Source organism: Ciona robusta, chromosome 12 (assembly GCF_009617815.1).
Source record: "Ciona robusta chromosome 12, ASM961781v2".
Classification (NCBI taxonomy): domain Eukaryota; kingdom Metazoa; phylum Chordata; class Ascidiacea; order Phlebobranchia; family Cionidae; genus Ciona; species Ciona robusta.
This window is the reverse complement of record NC_143246.1, coordinates 5130761-5146946: the sequence shown is the minus strand read 5'-3', so window position 1 is coordinate 5146946 and position 16186 is coordinate 5130761. Positions and strand designations below refer to the sequence as shown.

Genomic DNA, 16186 nt, shown 5'->3' with positions numbered 1-16186 from the left:
TATATTGCAAAATAGAAAATGTTATGACATCTGGATCAAAGCAACGTCCACAAGTGAACGCATATGCGATATGCCTACAGTGGTGGCATTATATTGTCTTATACGGTCGTCACTGTTACTGAGGCGTTTCGTGAAATGACGTGACGTATTACTCTCATTGCATATTTCATATACGTGGTAACAATCGGTGTAGAAGACCAACGTTGGGCAGTTAAGATATAACTTTAAAGGAAGTTTATAATACGTAGCACGGCCTGCCGGAGGTAGTAAGCCATGTATGTAGCAATCCTGTAACGCGCTAATAGGCTAAAGATTTCCTATGACCTCAAGGGTGTTTTTTGTAGACTGTATAGTGAATATTATAGTTTTTATGGTAGCTGTAGAGTTAAATGTACATTACTTTTGTTAGAATCTCAGCTTATCAAAGTATATATTTATCGTATAAAGGGGCGTCATATATATTGTACGGTGGGGAAGATGGGACACCTTTAGCACATATAATATCCAAATCTCCTGATTGTGTTTTGAACAATTAACAATGCTCTATTAGAGGCATGAAGATATGGTTTTATAAGTCTTTAAATGTTTTTTATTTATTACCAAATGGGATGAAACATTATCGAATGAAAAGGTGTCCCATCTTTCTCCACCCTACTATACATTAATATACAGGTCGACTATAGTGCGCCGTATGCTGATAAACCATTTGACAAAACAGAAATTGAAAAAAAAAAAATATTTTTTGATGTTTAAAAAGATACAGTCAGCGAATAAATGATTTTTATACTGATTCATTCAACAGCAAAATTAAACTGTATATGAAATGTTTACATCTTTTTTTGTAATGAGCTGTTTGTCGGTTGCTGTCGGACAAATAACCTGGCATCAGTTGGGCACGAGCGAGTATTATATCCACGATGCCACATCTGTTAGTCACTCAGCAGCAGTTCGTGCCTGTACTTCCATGAATGCTACACTTGCTCGAGTAAAAACTACACAAGTTCAGCAATTCCTTGTGCAAAAAATTAACAGTAAGTTATACTTAGTATCGAAAATTCCTTACAGGCTTGTTAAAGTTAGATTTTACTTTAAAGACACGCCAGCTAACTACTACATCGGGTTAGACCGCATCAACCCAACCCCAACCGGATTCCAGTGGAATGACGGAACGAATGTGACCACAGAGGAATCACAATTCGGCATTACTCTTGATAACTTTGGTGGTAATGAAAATTGTGTTCATTTAAGACACGAATCACAGTACAAATGGAATGATATTTCCTGTGGAACTACAATGAAATATATTTGTGAGCGACATGCAGGTAGGATAGTGTTGCTTGTATTAACATTGTTGTGAACAGTCACATTTTGGAAATACATCTATATATTTTTCCAGACATAATTGTTAACGGGTCCTCCGTCAAAGTTGTCTCCTCAACCTATAATAGCTACACGATGCTAGATGTTATGTACAAGATGTGTTTCGATACCGCTCCATACAAAGTAGAAGCAAGCGCTCGTACGCTGCATGAAAGTTTACCCTATCGTTTCAACGTCATACCAACCGTCGTTCAACCCCATTTCTTCAGAATAAAGTTGGAAAGAGTCGACATATACAGTGGTTGGAGCCCATCTGAAATCAAGATCTCCTGGAAGGCTTACTTTAACACCACAGTTCAAATCTACTGAAGTGTGGCAAACGAAATGACACAAAGCATGAGCATTTATTGCGAACTGACAGATTTTGTTTTATTGTGGGGTAAGATGCTGGGGAACCGTTTGCAACAAAATCCTATTATTTCCTGATTTTGTTTTGATCAATTTACAACGATTTTTTAAAGTCGTGCTGATACAGGTATTTAATTCTGTAAATATTCTTTCCTTACTACCAAATGGGACGAGAAAATATATTGAAAAATTTCCTATCTTACCCCAAACTACGATATTCTGATATTATTGAATGAATAAGTTCAATTTAATTATTCTCGTGTGGCGGGCAAAAATAGTAGTAGTTTTAAAACGAGGGTTGAATTTTATACAACTCGTGCTCGCTTTAAAATGACCAGATGTGTAACATAGTCGGTAACTGTTTATTTTTATCGCTAATAATTTGGAAAAATTCCTTTAAATTTCTTGCGGCGAACGTATTTTTTAGTGATTTATATTGAATAGTATAGTTCCATGAACCACGTCTTTCCGAATTTGAATTCTGCATATTATATTGTATAGTATTCAAGGACTAGAGTTTTCGTACACTAAAAAGACGGAACTCCCAAACATTGTGTTGTATATGTATACAGTACTATATACAGTTAGTGTAGCTGTCATTTTTACCGAAACAAACTGCGCATGCTCTATTGATTGCAGTTTTAGCGTAATCTTTCATGTATTGATACCACGGTATTGAATGACTCAGACCACTATGCCAGGAAACTAGTTGGTATGCATAACCTGTGATGTCATCATACGCCTACCGATTCTATCTTTGGCGAGTTTCCGATTCCAAAGTGGTTGCAATGCATTAGAAAGTAAAAGTGGGCGACGATGCTTCTAGCTATTTACTTTAGTGTACTTGTTCTTTTAATTAAGGCGACTTCAGGTCTGTAGAACTGTTTTACAGATTGGTATGGCGTTAATTTAAGCCATGTTTTGTTATGAGTTTATAAAGTGAGTGTCTCGGTGATTAAACAGTTTAAACTATTTTAAACTAGGTCTACGTTGTTACGATTGCCAAGACCGCGTTATAAATGGCAGCCATGTTGACCCCACGTGTGTCAATCCAACTGGTTTGAATTCTTCTAGAATTTGTTACAATGGTGAGCTGTATTGCATCACAACTACGTCACAATATCAAAATGTGGGTAATGGCGCAATTTGTTTTCTAAATTACTGGTAATGTAACTTGTTGGTACATTCCAGACAATAACAAGAAATTGTTCTGCTTCCAAGAGTACCAGTGAATGTCGAAACGTCGTTGGTTATCGAACGTGCGTCACTTCCTGCCAAACAGGTATGGTTCTCATCAAAACATGGTTTTCATGCGGGCACCTTGCTATGTTAAATATACCCTATTTTTCACTAAGACCAACGGTCTCTTGATACAGTTTTTGCACAGCCAAACGTATTTATAAACAGACATATTAAATATTTTTATGGCCATGATTACTTCCTAATAACCTAGTACAGTTTTTTAATATAGCACTGCACCTCAAACTTAACTTAATATATAAATGCATTGGATATATAGCAAGGAAATTAAGTATTCAATTTGTTTAACATTATTGTCCTTTAAACAGATTTATGCAACAACTTTACAGTCGCTGTGCCTAATTCATTGGTGATTTCAATCTGTTGCATTATTTTGGTGATGTCAGAAACGCTTCGTTGGTGAAATGCTCATTTCTATTTAACATTGCTTAACACTGATACGTTGGAAATAATAAACCTACATCTGTGTTCCAGTGCGTAACAATATGTGTTTGCGTTGTAAAATGTAAGCAGTGCCATTGCTTAATAACAAATAAATCAAAGCCCATTGAAACACTGTATCTTGTGTGACCTTAGAAAACGGCTGACAATTTCGAATAGCTTTGGCTGTTAGAACGCTAGCGACGTCACGGAATTGTAAATTGTTAGCGAGAATATTCCGTTCGGATAGCATTGGCGAATGGTGTCTGTATGTACACGGCCTACTAGAGATATCTCTAGTAGGCCGTGGTATGTAACAGTAGGCTATATACGCTTGCGCTCTTAATAAGAACAAAACTGCATTCCAACACGGGTGTTCTATAGGCGCAAGGAATAGCAAATTACTGAAGAGGGTTTCTATAAAAAGATAATAGCGTTGGTAGAATTATAAGCACTTTATAATTACCGTTAGCTAAACAGTCCAAGGTTTTAATCAATTAAAATAATTAAAAGTATAAGCTATACTCTTAAGACTTTTTACGCCATCAGGCTGTATGGCCCAACTTTGATTTAACACGCTCTATAACGAGAAGCGCCATGATTTGACAGCAAACACAGAGAAAAAATACGTTTTTACCATGAGGGTGAAATAAAACACCCTTTTGGGGTATTTTACTGCTGTTGTTATAATGCAGCATTTAAAATTAAATTCAGTTATAAAGATGTCGGTTAAATGCAGACGAAACTTTGGTGGTCCAATATAATTTTCGTTATTTTATTATTTAGGAAAATGAAATTATTTGCATTTTGCTGCATTTTGAGTTGCCTGTCGATCGCTGTCGGGCAAATAACCTGGCATCAGTTGGGCACAAGCGAGTATTATATCCACGATGGCACAGCAGTTAATCACTCAGCAGCAGTTAATGCCTGTGCTTCCATGAATGCTACACTTGCTCGAGTAAAAACTACACAAGTTCAGCAATTCCTTGTGCAAAACATTAGAAGTAAGTAGTAGTATAACTCGAAAAGTAGCACGAGGTGTATGAAATGTATAATAGCTGGGTTATAACAGTCATTGCATAGCCACGCGCGAGTAATTAAGTTTCATTAAGTTTCATTTATTATAAAGAACGGACTAGCTATTACATCGGGCTGGAACGCATCAATCCAACCCAAACCGGATTCCAGTGGAATGATGGAACGAGTGTGACGTCAGGTGAAACGCAATGGAGTGGTACTGGTATAGCAATCCAGCTAATTCTGGCGGCAGAGAAAATTGTGTTCAATTGTCAAAACAATGGAATGATATTTCCTGTGGAACTACAATGAAATATATTTGTGAGCGACATGCAGGTAGGATAGTGTTGCTTGTATAAACATTGTTGTGAACAGTCACATTTTGGAAATACATCTATATATTTTTCCAGACATAATTGTTAACGGGTCCTCCGTCAAAGTTGTATCCTCAACCTATAATAGCTACACGATGCTAGACGTTATGTACAAGATGTGTTTCGATACCGCTCCATACAAAGTAGAAGCAAGCGTTCGTATGCTGCATGAAAGTTTACCCTATCGTTTCACCGTCATAACAACCGTCGTTCAACCCCATTTCTTCAGAATAAAGTTGGAAAGAGTCGACATATACAGCGGTTGGAGCCCATCTGAAATCAAGATATCCTGGAAGGCTTACTTCAACGCTACAGTTCAAATTTATTGAACTGTAACAACTTTACTGACATCTCGGATTTGTGTATTTGGCCAACTTATGGAAACACCCGTTTCTTAAAAACCTTAAATCTGTAAATATTGTACAGTCTGTTTGAACGAAAACGGAAGTAGCATATATCAAAGTTAGTATAGACCAAGTTAGGAAACGGCGCTCGTGTCCGCCATTACGGAGCCCACAGAGCGTCAATCGCCTATACAAATGCATGGTCGGCATGTGTTCATTTAGTCCTTGTAAGCTATACAAAGCAAGAAAACACGTATAGCGGTTGTTTTAACGTTTAAAATATAATTTCTAATATAAATCTTGTTATATAATATTAAACCTAGGAATTAATGTGAAGTAAATTAATATTTTGACTAGTTTTCGGCGTACAGTGTGGTTTAACAGGGTACTTTACTTGGCGATTAAAACTAGCAGCAATCAGCTTAGTTTACATAATAGTATATGATCATACCTACGAATCTACAGAGCCATTCTTTACTACATTTATAACCCAACATGAGTGGTAATGCAGCTCCAAACTGCTTAAGTACTAGCAGATAAGGTGTTCGCGTTTTCCGATTTCATAAAGACCCGTAACGCAGAAAAGGTAGCTCACTAATTCAAGCAGAGGACCAAAAATAGTAACTCAGTATTGTTTTCCTCAATGTCACTTCGATATTAGGCAAATTTTACACAGATACCTTAAGTTTCGTTGCCGGGTATACGTGTTAAGTTTGTGAGCCCAAAAGTAAAATCACGGCAATTTACATGCAAAACTGCAGCTAGATACACCAGTTTATGGTAATGTTATGCGTTTTTGTTTGTATTTTTATATTTTAAACATGTTCTTTTTTGTTTTTGGTTAGTAAACTTGATATTTTCTGTTTTTTTACTCTTTAATTGATTGAGTGTTCAATAAAAAATGATTATTTTTGTGGGGTTTATTATTGTGATAAGATATAACATTAGTAGAAAGCCATTTTTACGCGCAGAAGTGCTTGGTTTTTAAAAAATCGCAATATTTAAACGAAAAACAGCACCCAGCAATGATAAAATGCTATGCCGTGGGCTCCGTAATGGTGGCGTCTATGACGTCATAGACGCGCGACAATGGATAACAAGACTCGTTGTTTTACAATCCGTTTCCTAACTTGGTCTATACTAACTTTGGCATATATAAGGTATAGGTGTTGAAAGCTTTGTTATGGATAAGGCTGCGTAATCAAGTATAATGGGACAAAAGCTTCTTTAAAATTCTGGCATGTAATCTGTTGATACGCAGGCAACAACTTTTTTCATTTTCTGTTGAACACTCGATAATTATATTACATCACAGCAACTTACAAATTTAATTTGTTTTGGCCTTTCTTAGTTATACTACTTATACAATTTCACTATCAAACATGTTTACCACCATAACCCCGATTTGATTTTTTGACAAGGATGCGCTTATACCACAGTAATACAAAAAACGTTGCGTAAAAGTTGGTACCGTATACGTCTTAGCTGGTCTTCTCTGCTGCGCATGCGTAGTAGATAAAAGTGCTGAGACGCTACAACAGCATACGCCAAACCAAATCACCTTATAAGCACTTTAAGTGTACTGTGTACCAAAGCCCAAAAAGTGATTTGTATATAGGATGTATATGACCCAGTGCATAACAAGCTCTTTATGCTGTAAAACTTATACGTCATCTTTTGTTCAGGCTTTCGTTAAATTAGCTTACTCATTCGAATGTGTTATGGCTTCATGACTACGTAAATGTATGGTATTCTTAAAACGCTGAAAAAAAAAACAGTTTTGCTGGGAGTTTATTGCACGCAACTGTAGCTTCAGATTCCGTAACGAAAAGCACCCTTGACGTCATGGAACGGTATTGCTATTATGCTGCTTGGTTCCGCTAACTTTAGCGGTTGTTGTGTGTTCGTAACAATGTATCTTTTCGCTGTCATTGAGCTTAGTATTTTGTGTACATCAGTAGTAAATAGGGTACAATTATTTAGTATAGAGTTTGTTTGCAACTGTTTGCATTTGTGTTATATTTTGACTTGCCTGTCGGCCATTGTTGAGCAAAGTTCTTTGGCAAAGGTTGAACTACTAAACAAATGAAACTATTTTCACTTTGCTGCGTTTTGAGTTGCTTGTGGGTAGCTGTTGGGCAAATAACTTGGCACCAGTTGGGGACGAGCGAGTATTATATTCACAATGGCACAACTGTTAATATTCAGGCAGCAGTAGTTGCCTGTGCTTCAATGAATGCTACACTTGCTCGAGTTAAAACGACACAAGTTCAGCAATTTCTTGTGCAAAAAATTAACAGTAAGTCCCTTTCCATTAGACTATAAGGTGGTATTCGCGCGTAGTACTTATATATTGTAGTTTATTCATTCAGTTTTTAAACAGATTTATCGCTTGATTTTTACATCGGGTTGTTCCGGATCAATCCAACCCCAACCGGATTCCAGTGGAATGACGGAACGAATGTGACCGCAGCTGAATCACAATTCGGCAATAGCCTTGATAACCTTGGCGGTAATGAAAATTGTGTTAATTTAAGATACAAGTCACAGTACAAATGGAACGATGTTCCTTGCACAACAACAATGAATTATATTTGTGAACGACACGCAGGTATATAAGATCCATGTTGCAAAAAATCGGTCATTATCTTAATAAAACGACTGTACTCATTTTCTTTCAGACATAACCGTTAATGGTTTTTTCGAAAAAATTGTATCTTCAAGTCAAAGCTACATGCTAATGAATGTTGTTTACATGAGGTGTTTTAGTACTGCTCCATACAAAGTAGAAGCAAGCGCTCGTATGCTGGATGAAAGTTTACCCCATCGTTTCACCGTCATAACAACCGTCATTCAACCTCATTTCTTCAGAATAAAGTTGGATCGAATCGACATAAACGGCGGTTGGAGCCCATCTGAAATCAGGATCACTTGGAAGGCTTATTTTAACACTGTACCGGAATTGAAATACATTAAATAGTTACTATTTTACCGACGTAGATGCCACCACAATGTAACACAGACTGATATTTCATGAATCTTGCTCTAGTTAATAATTGTGTACATATTGTATAACCATGTTTTATCAGAGATAGCCTAAAACGCTATAGTAAAGTGTTCGAAATTCGTATAAAGGAAAATTTGTCCAGTGCGTTGACTTAGGTTAAGAGCGCTCGCCTCTGGACCATCGGCAATGGATTCGAGGCTTGATGCAGCCATTATTGTAGGAGTTTGTGTCTTTGAACAAATCGTTTATTTTGTATGGTAAATTAGCAGTCTTTTCAGTAAAAAATAGCGTGTAAGACTGCAGTAAGGAAAACCGGATTTTTACAACTTTTAACTATTTTGTGCAGTACAAATGTATCAACAAAATTGTTTGTTTAATAGATCCAATTGTGAAGCTGAGATTAAATGTAAAACTGGATGCTGTTTGGTTCACACCTCGCTAAGACCTTAAGAATAAAAACGCTAAACTCGCGCTTGAAACCGCAATCGAAAATCGCGAATCATTGTGAACTTAATTTACTACGTTACAGTGTTAAACTGACGTCACAATCAGCCCGCCATCCAATTCTTAAAGCTGATTGGTCCGATTGCTCACGTGACCGACGCCTCGCATCAGCTGATTACGCCCGCCTTGATTGCTTCGCGCATAAAACGCCTTTTTTACAAAGTCAGTTAGCACGTTTGAATGGGCGGTTTCACACCAGGTTACAAGTTAAGAGGTTTTAAGACATTTTCTTGCTCGACTTTAGTTAGGTATTGTTTCATTACATTAGCATTATCTTTTGCTATACTATTTACTATAACATACTGTAGTTTTATATTATTATACAGTATAGTGTAAATGCACTACATTAAATACAATAATATTCTGCTACAAGCTCTGTGCCTTGCGTTCATTATTTTATTTAAATTTTTAAAGTTTAAAATATTCTTTATCTCATTTTGTTTCAGGAATCGCGACGATTCGTTATTGCGTCACTCGCGACGTCACACGCAATAACTCAGTTCAAAATCGCCGCGTTCTGTTACGTCACAAACCGACGCAAACGTTTTTATTTTGCTTTGCGACCGCTCGCGTTATTGTTACATAGCAAAACAACACGCGACTGTTGTACACCTTGGTTTCGCGACGTTTTTTTTATGGGGCCATGGCAAGACGGGAGAATAAAGGTAATTATGACGTAATAATATTCAAACTGATACTTAACGATTACATTTTTGCGGATGTTTCGACGAGTATAGCTGCAAAGGGAAAGCGCAAGGTATTGTATATTATCATTTTTTATGATTCAGTGATACACTTTCTTTCTAAGGTGTAATAAGCTGTCGTAGAACTAGTGAATTTTCTGCCTGTTACATAACTATTACTTAGAACTATTATTTAAGTATTCTACCTTTGCAGTCGAAGAACAAAGACGAAGACGCCGATGAAGGATACACGGTTTGAGGTTTGTTGTCTAGGTATGTGTATTGTGTGTGATATATAGTAGGGTGGGGGAAGATGGGACTCCTTTCACACATAATAACCAAATATCCTGATCGTGTTTTAAACAATTAACAACGATCTATGGGAGCCGTGAGGATAAAGTTTTATAAAAAAATCGTTGAATGTTTGTTTACTACCAAATTGGAGGAGAAAATAGATTGAAAAGGTGTCCCATCTTCCCCCATCCTACTATATGTAAAAAATAATAAACTCAAGTCCTGCTGTGTGGCTTGTTGAGTAGGTGTCAGAATCATGAACTGTTAACTATATGACATGTTAGTAAATTACCGCAAACTCCGATTGATTAATTGAAAGTTTTTACGCGATGGTAATTTTCCGGATACTGAACATGCTGTGATGGTTGTGTCACTCCGTCACCAACCAAGTTACATACGTAGTAACTCGCTCGCAAGAGTTAGCAAATGGTTTATGAAACTTAACGTACGTGTTATGACAACTGTAGTTGCCTCGCCACGCAAAAATTAGTTCAACCTATTTCAGATTCACGAGAGCCCAACCACGAAAAAACAACTTTCGAGACGGTTTTAGTTATTAGGTATTTGATAGAGATAAAAATAATTTAACCTATGGTACATGGTGGGCGAAGACGGGACACCTCTAGCCCTTAATATCCAAATATACTGATCGTGTTTAAACTGATAATGTTTTAAACAATCAACAACGTGGTATACGAGGATACGGTTTTATAATTTCTTGAATGATCTTTGTTTACTTTCGAAAAGGTGTCTCATCTTCGCTACCCTAATATATACGCTATAAAATTCGTCCGGCTAAAATTGATCATAAATTCGCAATAACGGAAAGGGAAATCGAAATGTGTCACCGTTTATATATTTGCCCGGTTTTGCTGTACGTTTAAGCATATAAAACTTAGAATATAGATTACTGCATTATTCTACAGTAGTATTTAGATCTCCCAGTAGAAGTTTTAACTATTAATTTGAAATGTTCTTGAAAATATTGTTTCTTGCTTTGTCTTTAATTTCCGTAGGTAAGTACGATGTTTTATAAAGATCTAGTTTAAATGAATGAAAATAAATGACATTTATTTATTCTCATGTAGAGGGGCAATTAATAGTTATAACACTAGCGGCTTGTTTCATGTACAGCGCGCATGCTTCAGGTTATCATATATTGTAGGGTGGGGTAAGATGAGACACCTTAAGTACTTAAAATGCAAATATTCAGATCGCGCTTTAAACAATTAACAATGGTCTGTAAAAGTCGTGTGGATTAAGTTGTACAATTATTTATTTTTTCTTTGTTTACTATACCAATTAGTACGAGAAAATAGAGTAAAAAGGTGTCCTAACTTCGCCCACCCCACTATATGTAACTTTTTTATGGGTGATTGTTTTTTGTTGTTTTGTTTATGCCTGACAGCAATAAATTCAAAACGATCATTGGTGACTATATCGTTTAAGCAAAATAAAAATATTTCCGCTTTCACTTTTTTATTTATTACTAGGAGATGCTCTGAAGTGTTACAACTGTTCCAGTTCTTTCCCTTCGGATCAAGAGTGTTTGAAACCGACCACAAACAGATATGCTCTAACTTGTGCGAACAACCAAAGTCATTGCGTAAAGATAACATTAAAAACCGGAAGCTTAGAGGTATAGGCAAAATAGAAAGCCGCCGTCGATAGAAAACGGCGGTTATTTAAAATCGTTCCCGAGCTACCATACGTAACTTTGTGGGCGATTGTTTAGTTATTTATTTTTGCATTGCCGACAGTTTATATATTCCAGTAACTACTGGGTTGGAACAACTACTGTAAAGTCTCTGCAGTAAGACCTTGCACTCTTTTTTTAAATTTTAGACAGTTGAACGTAGATGCGGAAGTCAACAGTTGAATACATGCTTGAATGTAATCATAACTGCGTGCTCCCATTCTTGCAGTACAGGTATACATATAGTATGGTGGGGCAAGATGGGACACCTTTAGCTCATAACATCCAAATATATTGATCGTGTTTTAAACAATTAACACCGGTTTGTGGGAGTCATAAGGACACGGTTATATATTTCTTTGCATTGTCCTTGTCCACTACCAAATTGGACGAGAAAATAGAATGAAAAGGTGTCCCATCTTCCCCCACCATAGTATATATTTCGAAAGACGTTTTTTTTGCTTGTCACGTTAATTAACCTAGTTATAAATGTTTCCGTTTTTTATGACTTTAAGTTACAGATCTTATTACACAGTGACTTTACCAATTAAAGTATAATATAAACATCGATAACTCGAAAACGGTGCGGTATATATTAAACGTAAAGATTTATATCGTAAGTTTAGGGCTTACGCTTACTCTTATAATTATATTTTTTAATATGGAGCAGTTCACTATTTTGTGTGTCATTTTTACTTTATTTTTTCTGTGCCTATAGATTTGTGCAACGGTGCCACTAAGCTGCACGTAGATTTGAAATTTCTTTCCGCTTTGATGATCGGTTGGGTTGTCATTCTCTCATCTTCCAGCGCTTTACTCACAAAATAAAACTAGTGTTTGTAAAAAAAATGAACGGTATTTGCGCTGACGAACGAATTATATTTGTTTTAATGTATGAATCTTGTATTATCGCATTATAGATCGTTATGTTCCTACAAATGACGGGTATGTTTATATATAGTAGTTTTAAAATTTTTTGAATGTTTTTGTTTACTACCAAATGGGACGAGAAAATAGAATTATAAAAGTGTCCCGTCTTTCCCTGTACTTCAATTATATATGCCCGCAATACGATAATGCATTTTTTCATTGTCTCGTAAATACACATATATATTGGATTATTGGTATTAAGTCGTTCAAAGTTTTATCTCTGTAAAAAAAACTCTAAAACGATTTTGTTGTGAACAGCGTTAACTGCACTTTAGAAACCTCCGGGCAACAATACGCGAAATATTCTGTTTGTAGATCGCTTTATAAAACTATAGGGCAACTGAAAAACGATGAAAATGCCGGTATTTTTTAAACTGTAACGGCTACAATAGGTTTGTCATTTGTGCAACGATGCATCCATGCTGGCACTGAATGTGGCATTTCAGCTGGTTTTGATGACAATATTTGTCTATTTCATTTCGTGAACACGAATGATTAAGTTTGTAAATAATACATGAAGACATGTAAATTTGATGACAGCAAAATGACGCAGTAATGAGGCAGTTTGATGACGTCACTAGTTATAGCCGCGCAATTTTTAAACAACAAAATGTATGCATATTGCGTGGTATAGTTTAAAACTTAATCAATACAGTAAAGCCAACTTTAAACTGTACGTTCAGTACAACCGATTAACCGTACCCTAACGAAATATTTGTGTAGCTTAGTCGTAGCAACGAGATATATCTAACATAAAACTTTACATATATTACTGGTTGTTGTCACTAGGACGTATACCGCAAGCAAACAAGGTACATAGTCCAATCCTATGCTATAGTAAAGGTCGGACGGTCGCGCTAGTCTTAATTTGACCTCGAGTTACCCCGGCTTCCCTTTTTCCTTTCTGTTATGACGTCGTCGACCAAGAAAGCCAGTCTGTAACGCTACAGGGCAAAGTCTGCAGTGTTAGTGGAGGTGTATTTGTCCATGCCATTCCAGTTCAAGCTTTAATTTGCGAATGCACTTTACGAATCCTAATCCGTTTATTGATCGTAAAGGGCAGGGCGTAGAAAGCAAGGACACAGACGAGTGATTTCGTAAAGTCGTTTTAAAGTGACCGTACACTGGTAAAAGCAGATTAGCCATTCTGTGATCAATAGTACAGTCGCCATTTGAGCGCCCTATGTCAGATATTGTACTTAGCAGTTCTATATTGTCGTATCCGCAGACACCATGAGCACTTTTCAGTCGAATTTCATTGTGCATATTCTGTTAGCTTATATATTTCTGAGCAGTGGATTGGTGGTCAATCTATTGCAGTTTTTAGTTCTACCATTGTGGTATTTGGGCTACAGAGACAAATACAGAGAACTAATATTGGAACTCAACCGTTTGCATTGGTGCTGTAAGTAACTAATTAATTTTACATTATTTATCTCTGTGTTAAAACTAGATGCGTTATTTTGTAATAGGAAAACCTATTTCCGTTATCCTATCTGACCTATGCCGCTATGCGGATATCCTTATTAACGTTGTAATGCACATACCATGTGTTGTTAATGGTCTGTTCTAGTGTTTTCTGCTACGTTTAATCGGGTGTTGGTCGTGTTACTATAGCTTGGTGACCTGTCAAAATGACGCAGCACTTTTTCGCCTATTTTAAAGTTGTCTTTTGACAGTAAAACCCGATTTTTTTTAAATTAAAAACTATAAACCGCGTATCAGTGCGGCCTAAGAAACATTTTAAGACCGAAATTTTACGTCTTACTAGCTATAGTATTACTCCTACCGACTAAATCGTGTATTGGCTACATACATTTGTTATTGTCTACTACTCTACTGTTAGGTAACGAAAGCGCGCGTTTTTTCTTAAAGGTCAAATTATGACCTTTGATCTGTGACATTGCTGAAATTGCGTTGTCATGCTTATTGTTTGTCTTGCCTATTATTCTGCTTTAAATTCAAACAAGTGCGTCTTTGACTTGGGACAACACCCACGATTTTAACTGACACACCTTTTATTCTTGCTGTTGATTCCCTTTCTTATTAGTACGAAGTTCGTTACCGTTTTTAAAGATATAAATAAAGAATTGAACACTTAACAACGCTCTTTAAGAGTCGTGAGGATACGGTCATATATTTCTGTTAATATTTTTTGTTTACTACAAACGGGAAGACACATGTCTAAAAAGTGACTGATATCATCTCCCATCTTACCCCACTTTTCTATATGTTATGTTATAGTGATACCTGGACTCGCACAATGGTGGGCGGGCGTAGAGGTGTACATGCACGCCACGCCCGATGATTTTGAAAAATTCGGGCATGAAACAGCCATCTGTATTATGAACCATAAAGGCCAGCTTGATTGGATAGTGAGCTGGATCGTGTCAGATTATTGCAATATATTAGGGGTAAGCTGTATTATCTGCAATTATGTTATTACAGTATGTTGTATAAAACGACTTTGGTCGTACCACTCGTACGTTAACACTAAAACCGTAGGAAAAACACAAAATAGTTGATTTCATTTACATAATATCAACACACTGCGATATCGTGTTTTTATTTTCTTTTTTCAGTTGTAGTAAAACATTTCTTTGTGTCTAACGACGTCACAATATGTTTTTTAGAACGCCAAATGCATTGTGAAACGGTCGCTCGGTTATATACCTATGCTAGGCTGGAGTTTTTGGTTCGCGGAATATATTTTCCTCAAACGGAAACTGGAAAAAGATCGGGCAGCGCTTGACTCCGGATTTAGAAACCTATGCACTTTTGCTCAGGACTTTTGGGTATGCGTCTAAACTAACTATATACGTCTCGAACCCTATACCTCGTTGTTTTGGCCTAATTTTCGCCTTTTCTCGGTAGATGTTAATTTTCTGTGAGGGCACGCGCTGGACACCGGAAAAGTACAAGCTAGGGGTAAAGTACGCTGAAGAAAACGGCATGAAACCGTTTAAGTACCACCTTGTACCACGCACGAAAGGCTTTAATCTGATGACACAGGGCCTTAAAACTAGAGGTGCGTGACATGTATGTGTTAATTTTGCACTTGCTTTACGTTATTTTAATCCAGCGGCTGCACTTTATGACGCTACGGTATGTTTTCGTGCACGGACGGACCCCACGTTAGCAGGTATGGTAAATGGAGAGTCTAGCCGAGCCGACTTTATTATCCGGCGAATTCCCCTCGGGGAATTACCCGATGACGAAACTGAGTCCTCCAACTACGTGCATGACATTTACCACGAAAAGGTGAATCACGTCATAATTTTGTTTTAATTTTTGCTAACGTCATTATTTTGATCAGGATCGAGTGTGCGAGTACCACAAATTTGGAGGGGAATTTCACCGTAGCGATTGGAAATCCCCATTTTATAAAGGCCACGTGATGAGAAAAATTACTCCGAACACGAAGTATACTATTGTTATGTATATGCGTAACGTCGCAATAACAAACAATCGCTATTGTTACAGGACAAACCTGACCCTAGCTATGTGGATCTCTCTCACGTTATTGTCTCTTTTTTATTACGTCATAACCACGCTATTGTTTGGGTCTTGGTTTCAAATCGGCGTCATCACTGCAGTCGCTACATTAGGTAACTCAAATATTTTTTCTAATGTGACGTAATAATCATTCTCGTGACGTCACAGTTACAGGTATGTTCTACTTTATGATGGAAGCTGGAAAACCAAAGACGTCATAATCAGTGTTGCAATTTACTTTTAATATTCGCGTCCGTGTAATTGTACGCTACAACAATTTCGTGCTGCATAAAATCATTCTGTTTAAAACTGTTGCGAGTGTTTTAGATTGACAATTGAGTGCTATTGTAAAGGTTATATCTTTTGTGTGCTTACAAAAAGATGCGCGAAATGTAGTTTAGGAATTTGTGTCGTCAAAGCTTTGCTGGTAACTG

The 16186-nt window shown here is 36.8% G+C and overlaps 4 protein-coding genes across 10 annotated transcripts; all 4 read left to right on the top strand.

Moving 5' to 3' along the window:
* The first annotated feature begins 97 nt into the window (after nt 1–97).
* On the top strand, nt 98–3546 carry LOC149727094 (C-type lectin domain family 4 member E-like). Of its 2 annotated transcripts, none has more exons than XM_089890034.1 (6): nt 98–1031; nt 1095–1322; nt 1397–2599; nt 2712–2857; nt 2920–3010; nt 3297–3546. In XM_089890034.1, the coding sequence occupies exons 1-3, from the start codon at nt 824–826 to the stop codon at nt 1687–1689; spliced, it is 729 nt and encodes a 242-aa protein (XP_089746160.1). In that variant the 5' UTR covers nt 98–823; the 3' UTR covers nt 1690–2599; nt 2712–2857; nt 2920–3010; nt 3297–3546. The 2 variants fall into 2 exon arrangements, with proteins under 2 accessions (XP_089746160.1, XP_089746161.1); XM_089890035.1 differs by having other exon boundaries at nt 2712–2861.
* A 304-nt stretch (nt 3547–3850) lies between these two features.
* LOC149727093 (uncharacterized) lies at nt 3851–6300 on the top strand. The gene is made up of 3 exons (XM_089890032.1): nt 3851–4412; nt 4538–4761; nt 4836–6300. Exons 2-3 carry the CDS (start codon nt 4635–4637, stop codon nt 5126–5128), a joined length of 420 nt encoding a protein of 139 aa, XP_089746158.1. The 5' UTR covers nt 3851–4412; nt 4538–4634; the 3' UTR covers nt 5129–6300.
* A 304-nt stretch (nt 6301–6604) lies between these two features.
* On the top strand, nt 6605–12445 carry LOC149727092 (uncharacterized). Of its 6 annotated transcripts, XR_016386205.1 has the most exons (8): nt 6605–7442; nt 7527–7754; nt 7825–8902; nt 9101–9319; nt 9552–9610; nt 10137–10191; nt 11125–11270; nt 11477–12445. XR_016386205.1 is itself a non-coding variant. In XM_089890028.1 (6 exons), the coding sequence occupies exons 3-6, from the start codon at nt 9577–9579 to the stop codon at nt 12153–12155; spliced, it is 345 nt and encodes a 114-aa protein (XP_089746154.1). In that variant the 5' UTR covers nt 8120–8902; nt 9101–9319; nt 9552–9576; the 3' UTR covers nt 12156–12445. The 6 variants fall into 6 exon arrangements, 5 of the variants coding, with proteins under 5 accessions (XP_089746154.1, XP_089746152.1, XP_089746153.1 ...); XM_089890028.1 differs by lacking the exons at nt 6605–7442; nt 7527–7754 and having other exon boundaries at nt 8120–8902; nt 12046–12445; XM_089890026.1 differs by lacking the exons at nt 6605–7442; nt 7527–7754; nt 10137–10191 and having other exon boundaries at nt 8790–8902; nt 11477–11561; nt 12046–12445.
* Nucleotides 12446–13209: 764 nt separating this feature from the next.
* LOC149727091 (1-acyl-sn-glycerol-3-phosphate acyltransferase gamma-like) lies at nt 13210–16061 on the top strand. Its single transcript, XM_089890016.1, has 8 exons — nt 13210–13662; nt 14502–14671; nt 14891–15052; nt 15132–15285; nt 15340–15518; nt 15574–15680; nt 15741–15865; nt 15921–16061. The coding sequence occupies exons 1-8, from the start codon at nt 13491–13493 to the stop codon at nt 15971–15973; spliced, it is 1122 nt and encodes a 373-aa protein (XP_089746142.1). The 5' UTR covers nt 13210–13490; the 3' UTR covers nt 15974–16061.
* The last annotated feature ends 125 nt before the right edge of the window (nt 16062–16186 follow it).

Coding starts and splice junctions, on each gene's coding strand:
- LOC149727094 (XM_089890034.1), top strand. CDS start 824: ATGTTTACATCTTTTTTTGTAATGAGCTGTTTGTCGGTTGCTGTCGGA. Junction 1,032..1,094: donor CCTTGTGCAAAAAATTAACA/GTAAGTTATACT, acceptor TTTACTTTAAAG/ACACGCCAGCTAACTACTAC. Junction 1,323..1,396: donor TATTTGTGAGCGACATGCAG/GTAGGATAGTGT, acceptor ATATTTTTCCAG/ACATAATTGTTAACGGGTCC.
- LOC149727093 (XM_089890032.1), top strand. CDS start 4,635: ATGGAGTGGTACTGGTATAGCAATCCAGCTAATTCTGGCGGCAGAGAA. Junction 4,762..4,835: donor TATTTGTGAGCGACATGCAG/GTAGGATAGTGT, acceptor ATATTTTTCCAG/ACATAATTGTTAACGGGTCC.
- LOC149727092 (XM_089890025.1), top strand. CDS start 10,602: ATGTTCTTGAAAATATTGTTTCTTGCTTTGTCTTTAATTTCCGTAG. Junction 10,648..11,124: donor TTTGTCTTTAATTTCCGTAG/GTAAGTACGATG, acceptor ATTTATTACTAG/GAGATGCTCTGAAGTGTTAC. Junction 11,562..12,045: donor CTCCCATTCTTGCAGTACAG/GTATACATATAG, acceptor CTGTGCCTATAG/ATTTGTGCAACGGTGCCACT.
- LOC149727091 (XM_089890016.1), top strand. CDS start 13,491: ATGAGCACTTTTCAGTCGAATTTCATTGTGCATATTCTGTTAGCTTAT. Junction 13,663..14,501: donor CAACCGTTTGCATTGGTGCT/GTAAGTAACTAA, acceptor GTTATGTTATAG/TGATACCTGGACTCGCACAA. Junction 14,672..14,890: donor ATTATTGCAATATATTAGGG/GTAAGCTGTATT, acceptor TATGTTTTTTAG/AACGCCAAATGCATTGTGAA.